The sequence below is a fragment of the Sarcophilus harrisii genome, chromosome 2, assembly GCF_902635505.1.
Source record: "Sarcophilus harrisii chromosome 2, mSarHar1.11, whole genome shotgun sequence".
Classification (NCBI taxonomy): Eukaryota; Metazoa; Chordata; class Mammalia; order Dasyuromorphia; family Dasyuridae; genus Sarcophilus; species Sarcophilus harrisii.
The window spans coordinates 135,682,921-135,690,116 of record NC_045427.1 but is presented as its reverse complement, the minus strand read 5'-3'; the positions used below and the strand labels follow the sequence as shown (position 1 = coordinate 135,690,116).

Here is a 7,196-nt window from a genome sequence, read left to right as displayed (position 1 = left end):
CCTACTAGCAAATTTTCAGTGAGTTTCTCTCTTCAAGTGCCTAAAAGAAGGGAGACCTAAATCTCAGCGTGGTTATTTGGAGTTTGGTGGGGATACTCCTAATCATTAACAGCAGGGAGACCTATTTCAGCCTCAGTTACTTGAGGAAGAGAAATCTGTGGGATTTTGTGAGATCAAAAGTTAGCGAGTATCTTGGCAATGATGACAAAAGTCTTGAAAAAAGCTTGAACCGGAGCGTCTTAACTTCCAATCCCTTCCCTGATTCTATGGTGATGATGAACAAAAATATTTTTCACCATCTTCAGAGTAAGCAAGATTTAATTCTTTCCCAGTTGTCTCTGCTTTCTTTCCAGATCATCTCTCTGCCCCTCTTATTTCTTTCTGTCTCTCTTGAGTTTCTTCCTCTAAGCATTTATCTTTCTATATCTTTTTCTAAGTCTCTAAATTTTTCTGTCTCTTTCCCTTCCTCCAGGTACCTTAAACAGTAGTAAGATCTTAACCTGGGCACATAGGAGAGAAAATGCTTAGAAAATCCATCCATCCTTCTTTTCCTAGTAATTCCAGGTCAGGAGTTTGACCTCCTGCCTACCACCTCCTTCCTGTCTCTCTAGCCCAGCTATACAGTTACAGAGAATCTTTGTAGAACCCTCAGAGCTCCCTCATTAACGACCAACTGTCACACAGGTTCTCAGGGGCCTTTCCTCAATGTTGGCCACCTGCCTACTTCTACAGGAAGCTTGCCAGTCCACACAGCGGCCCAAACGGAGGGATCCAAGGTAGAAAGACGGGTATCCCCACCTTCTCCGGCTCAGGTTCCACAGGTACACCCAAGCTGCCCTCAGGGACCAGATCTTCTTACACGGACTCCCCCTTGCCTCATTCTGCCTTGGGTAGGTCCCTGGAGTTGTTCTAACTACTAGCTGAGACTAGCAGCTCCGAATCCTTTGATGCTAATCTCAAGAGCTCTGAATTCTATATGCTCCTATTTCTGACAGGCTTGGAAAAATAAAATCTTATCCCCTCTTAGTGCTTCAATGTCCCCCTGCATGAAATATGTAGAATTATCCCCACACACTCCCTGCCTTATATTTATTTGGAGAAGTGTTCATACCTATAATAAAGGGCCTCAAGCCTTTGAAAAGAGATGCTAGCTAAATATGTGGCCAAGTTGGGCTAGTAAACTCAATTCTTCCCTTCTCACAAAGGGCTTCAGAGCCTGGAAGAGGAGACAAATATGTCTGAAAGTATTTACACCCACCTTATATTTCGGTACGATGACATTGGATCTCCCTCTCAGGGAAGGCCATGGATTTGTTCTCAGAATCCTTAAGTTTCTAGAGGAGATGCATTCATCAATATGGTTTGTATCTACACAGAAAGTTTGCCCAGGCCTAGATGTTGGCTTGTGGGGTTCCACATCTGGGCACATCTGGAGAAAAGAGGCCCAGTGTCCTCAAAGCAGCTAAAGCGCACCAGAGAGGCCCTGAAGGATGCTGAGTTCTTCTCTAGACAGCCTGACTGAGCACCTACTGTGACAAGTGGCCTTTTAACTCATCCCCCTTTTTTCTGGCCCCCCCTTTAGGAAGTTCCTTCATCTGTAGAACATCTCCTCCCCCACTAGCTAACTTAAACACAGGTATACAGCTTTTGCTGAATCCAAAAAATAAACACAAACTTCCATAGATACCACAAGGATCACTTAATAATAGCTAACATTTCCATGGTACCGTTAAGTGTTTTCCCTTGCAGCAGCCTTATGAGGTACACAGCACCCATTGTACTATGGTACTATGTACCTAGTTCATTAGCTCAACAACAAAACTTGTCAATCTGGTGCCCCCTTTTAAGAAAACTTTGCTTCTCAGTTTCCCCCTCTGTAAAACATCCCCCTCACCTTTTTGCAGATGAAGAAATGGAGCTCAGTAAGTTTGTTAGTATGGAATAGATAAGAGATTAATATTTTCCCCTTTTTTGCTTCTTTGCATTTGGTTTAAATATGAAAAGCATCCTGAGATTTCCATTACACCAGACGTGGTAGAAACTTTAGAAATGATAAGGAAACCAAGGTCCAGATTAGGAAAGTGATTTACCCAAAATCTCACTCCTAGCTGTACCTATACTTCAGCCTCCCCTCTATATGTCCTCCCTAGCTTTATTTTGTCAAGAGCTCCTGAGTCCTCATTTTGCTTTCCCACTGAGAATAAACCCATTTCATGGGTCAGGTAGTACAGTGGATAGAGCTCTGGGCCTGGAGACAGAAAGATCTGAGTTCAGCTTTTTAGCTGTGTGACTCTGGGCAAGTCACTTAAGTTGTTTGCCTCAGTTTCCTCAAAGGTAAATCAGTGATAATAACCTTCCAAAGTTGGTATAAAGAACAAATGAGATAATATTTGCAAAGCACGTAACACAATGCCTGACACATAGTAGGTGCTACATAAAGGTTTATTCCTTCCCCTTTCTTTTTCAGTGACTATAGAATCCAATTCTTTGTCTCTTAAAATACTTCCTTCAAAGCTCAACTAAGGTTTGTTTCTTCAGGGAAGCCTTTACCTTGCTCCGTTTAATTATTAATGTTCTTACCTTTCTAAAATGAACTTCTATTTGTTTATCTATTTAAAAGGTTGTGTCTATCTCAGCCATTAGATGTAAATACTTTTAAAGTAGGTATTTTTTATTGTCATTTTCTCCCTACCCTAGTACAATGTTTCATGTATAGGAGGGACTTAATATGAGCTTGTCATTAAATTGACAGCTTAGTTCTTACTTTAGGAAATATGAGACATATTGATGAATAAGGACTCTACTTAGGGTCCTATATAGACAGAGCAAAAGTACATATGGGCAGGGGGAGAAAGGGAGAGAAAGGGTGGTGAGATTAAGCTAGAAAAAGGCTTTGAATACCAGATTAAAAATTTGGATTGCATTCAGTAATAATAATAATATATGATGTGATGATGATAAAAGCATTTCTACAATACTTTAAGGTTTGCAAAATATTTTATAAATATTATCCATTTGATACTCACAACAACCCTGAGAGATGTTACTATTATCCCCATTTTACAGATGAGGAAACTGAGGCAGAAATTAAATGATTTGCCTGAGATCACACAGCCAGAAAATGTCTGAGGCCAGATTTGAATTCAGATTTTCCTAATTTCCAGTCCTGGAGGCAGGGAGAACTATTGAAAGCTTTGGAGCCAAGGGATGAAGTAATTTGAATTCTGCATTAGGGGGAGATTAATCTGGTAGTGGCTCGAAGGATGGGATTAGAGAAATAAAAGTTTGAAAAGTGATTCTTATCTACTCGACTTTACCTACCTCAGGAAGAGGCAGGAGTCGGTTAAAGGGAATGACCACATCAGATTGCACTAATAGTTTAAAAAATGGAGCAAGTGCCTTGTTCCAGTGAATGTCCCTCCCCTCTTCCCACGGTCCACTCTAGGGTCACCAGCTTCTAAGAGAAGTAGGCAGGGCTTCTGCCTGACAGCCTCAAGGCCAAGGAATGTTAGCTCTCAGCCCAATGGCTAAGGAGAAGCATGGGGGCAGGCCAAGGAGGGAGGACGGGCAGATTATATAAGAGCCTTGGCTATCTGGCTGTGCAGCCAGAAATACAATGAAAGCAAAGCTCCATGCTGGAGGCCGCAGGGGCTGAGGCAGGGTCAGGAAAGTAGTGTTGCAAATTGGATCCTGCTTGGAACCTGCCCAACTGCACTGTTTACCTCCCCAGTGACTAAGAGCTGAATAGAAAAGGTTGCTTTTGTCTTAGTCTAACTCCCTTCCAGGGCAGACGTTGGCTACTTGGTTTAGAGGAGGTGGAAAGAGATCCCTGGGAGGGGAAGACTGATATTTCTCTAAAACTAAATTTTTGTCTTGTTACAGGTGGCAATGAAGCTGCTAATAGCAGTGAGCCTCATGTCCGGCCTGCTGGGGATGGCCCCTGGCCATTTACCAAAGAATGGAGATAGGATGTGTGTCTACCAGGTGATCTCCCAAGGGGATGCTTTATTTTGCACGTGAGTAGAACCCGCATAGGTGGGAGGCGGGGTTGAAGAAAAGAAGGGTCAGGATGGGATTTGGGCATTTGTTCTGGGGAGGGGACCAAGGGAGGGGATTCTCCTGAAGTCAGGGGCAAGATTCCCTGATTCTAGGTCACGTTGGCTGAACAGTCCAAGGGGAAAAAGATATGATCTTAGGGGATCTAGCCTGTGGGTCACCTTAGCTAAGAATACTATTAATTTTTTTTCCTGGACCTGAGTGGCTTGTTGTCTGGAAGTAGCTGGTTTATAACTAGGACTCTCTTCTCCCTTCTCTGATGAGTGGAGAAAGGTGTCATGAACCAGTAAGACAAAATCCCTCATTGCAACAAAATTTAGTTCTCTGAAAAACGACCTTCTTCCCTGAATGAGGATTAATGTTTTTTTTTTTTTACTATGACATTCATTAGGCCTTGAACTCATCCCTCCTCTCTTCAAAGAAGAACATAGACATAACTTTTATTTTGGCCAGAGGACAGAACACTTCAACATAACCAAGGGCCAAATAGGGGAAAGGGCTATAGTCGTAGCCGCAGGAGACTGGCCCTTACAAGCCATGAACCCGAAATGCTGAGGCTGGCATTTTACTCAGGATTTTTAAAAAAAGATTAAAAGAAATAAAGTTGGGCAAAACTAGGCAAGGTCAGTGTGTACTTCACGGGCCAAAAATCTGGTAGAACACAGTCTCCCAAGAGTTCCTGCAGGGTGTTAACACTCCCTTTCCCTCTGCACAGTAGGCCTTGGTCTTTGAAAAAGAAACTTTACTTTCCGCTAAGCATTGATTCAGTAAGCAAATCTGCTTAAATGGAAAAGAACTAGAGCTCCTAGATCTTTTATCACTATCTGTCCAGGGAGAAAGTAATCTGATAAGGCAGGTCATTTATTTATACTCTGCCATTCTTGACTTAATGGGCTCCTGCCTTCTTGCCTGATTGAAATATATGATTTAAAAGGGAAAGTAAATGATAGCCAAAGCTTGTTCTTTCTCTTTTTAAAAATGTATTTTTATTTTTAAAATTTATTTTTAATTTATTAATTTTATTTTTTTAAAAAACTTAAAAAATTTTATTTAAAAAATTTATTTTTAAAAATTTTTCTTCAAAGTTCGTTCTTAAAGGAAGGAGCTCCTGTTTAATTTCAGACAACTTGAAGAATATTGCTGGAGACTTTCCTAGCATCTTACCCCCAAATCATACCAGCTGGACAGCTACCTTCTGTGCCTGTATATATTCCCAGACCTCTATATTTTATTTGTTCCTAAAATAATCCATGAAGAGACTAGGCTCTTATAGACCAAATCCCATTTAAAGATATCCTGCAATTAATTTTATTTAAAAAAGAAAAGAAAAACATGAATAGAGGCAACTAGATGGCACAGTGGTAGATCTGAAGTCACAAAGACCTGCATTCAAATCCAGCTTGAGATACTTAGCATGATCCACAGCAAGTCATTTAACCTCTGTCTTGCCTCATTTTTCTTAACTGTGAAACAGGAATCATTTTTTTTCTTTATTTTTTAATTTTTTTTAACTAAATAACTTTTTATTGACAGAACCCATGCCAGGGTAATTTTTTACAACATTATCCCTTGCACTCACTTCTGTTCCTATTTTTCCCCTCCCTCCCTCCACCCTCTCCCCAAAGATGGCAAGCAGTCCTATACATGTGAAACAGGAATCATAATAGAGCCTATTCCCAAGATTTTTGTGAGGATCAAATGAGATATTTGTTTAAAAAAAAAAAAAAGGCTTAATACAGAGCCTGGCACATAATAGGTGCAGTACAAATGCTCATTCCCTTCCTTTTCTATTTCCTTAGGTTTGAAAATGGAACCTGATTGTTTTTAACTTGGGTTTTTAAACTCTAGACCCATTCTTGTGTTCCTAAGCTGCAGCCTTGTAATGCTTCTAATATCTTTGGAAACCGGATGTCCAATGACCTTCTCTCTCTCTCTCTCTCTCTCTCTCTCTCTCTCTCTCTCTCTCTCTCTCTCTCTCTCTCTCTCCTCTCTCTCTTTCTCTCTCTCCTTTTTCTCTCTCTCTCTCTGTCTTTCTCTCTCTGTTTCTGTCTCTCTTTGTGTGTCACTCTTCTTCTCTGCAGGGGCAACCTCAATGTCATCTACCCAGAGATAGGGGACATTGGCTGCATGTATGTCCCTGACTGTAACAACTTCAGACAGAAGATAGGCAGTTGGGGCAAACCTTCCATCAAATACTCCCAGGCTAATGAGGTGAGTGCACTGGACCATGGGGGAAGTGATCAGCACTGTTACTGTCATCAGCCTGCCATGGGCAGTGTGGCATCTCAGGTGGCTGACTGCCACCCTCATTCCTTAAAGACCAACAGAGGCAGGCAAAGCCTTGGGTGAAATGTGCAGGGGGTGCAGTGAAGGATACTTTTGAATATAGCTTCTTACACTTGCACATTTTTATAATACTGGAAAGCCCTGGTCTCTGTGGCACAAGGGGAGTTTAAGGTGACACCAGTTTTATGCATTATAAGGAATGTTCAAAGCCTTTGGACAATGAAAAGTTGGGAGGAAGAGATATATTTCAAATATAGGGGTGGTTTGCCCTGGACAGCCAACTTTTCTCAGTCTGAAGACCAGGATGAGGGATTCTAAGAAGCCAATGATATGAACAAATCTGGAAATCAAACACCTCCCACTCTCACCCACACCCCTGCCCACCCTACCCACTTTGGCTTTTTTATTTTCCCCCAATGCCAAGACCTGGTGAAATAAGAGGCATTACCTGCCTCAGGTGGTTAGATGCACTTTTTAGAAGCTCCAAAAATTTTCCCCCAAGAATTTTTTACTCTGCTTTTTGACTTTGTAAAAAGGAAAACACTTAGAAAGCAGAGATGGGCCAGCCAGTGACTTTCTTACCATCAAGGATGGTATTGTCCATAATCTTAGAAAATGGAAAGCTACCGTTCTTCATTTTGGTGAAATGGTGAGGTTTATCTTGACCCTTGGCCAGAACCATAAGAGATGTGTTCTGATATGATGTAGAGTATAACTGTGATGACTTAGGTGGAAACATTATGAGGATTTGCTACAGGAACTGAGCATCAAGTAGCATCATCTTGTTCCCAAAACTGTCCTTGGTTTGTAGGGCAAAAGTAGTCTGTGAATATTAGGAAATCAAGATATAGGGG

At 41.4% G+C, this 7,196-nt stretch overlaps 1 protein-coding gene across 1 annotated transcript in view; it reads left to right on the top strand.

Annotated features, from left to right (window-relative positions):
• The first annotated feature begins 674 nt into the window (after positions 1-674).
• The window catches only part of PEBP4 (phosphatidylethanolamine binding protein 4), a 263,686-nt gene continuing 257,164 nt past the window's right edge, over positions 675-7,196 (top strand). Inside the window, exons 1-3 of the mRNA XM_031950890.1 lie at positions 675-776; positions 3,883-4,016; positions 6,138-6,267. Of these exons, the coding sequence (XP_031806750.1) occupies positions 3,889-4,016; positions 6,138-6,267 (258 nt within the window). The 5' untranslated portion in view covers positions 675-776; positions 3,883-3,888. The remainder of the gene's footprint in view (positions 777-3,882; positions 4,017-6,137; positions 6,268-7,196) is intronic.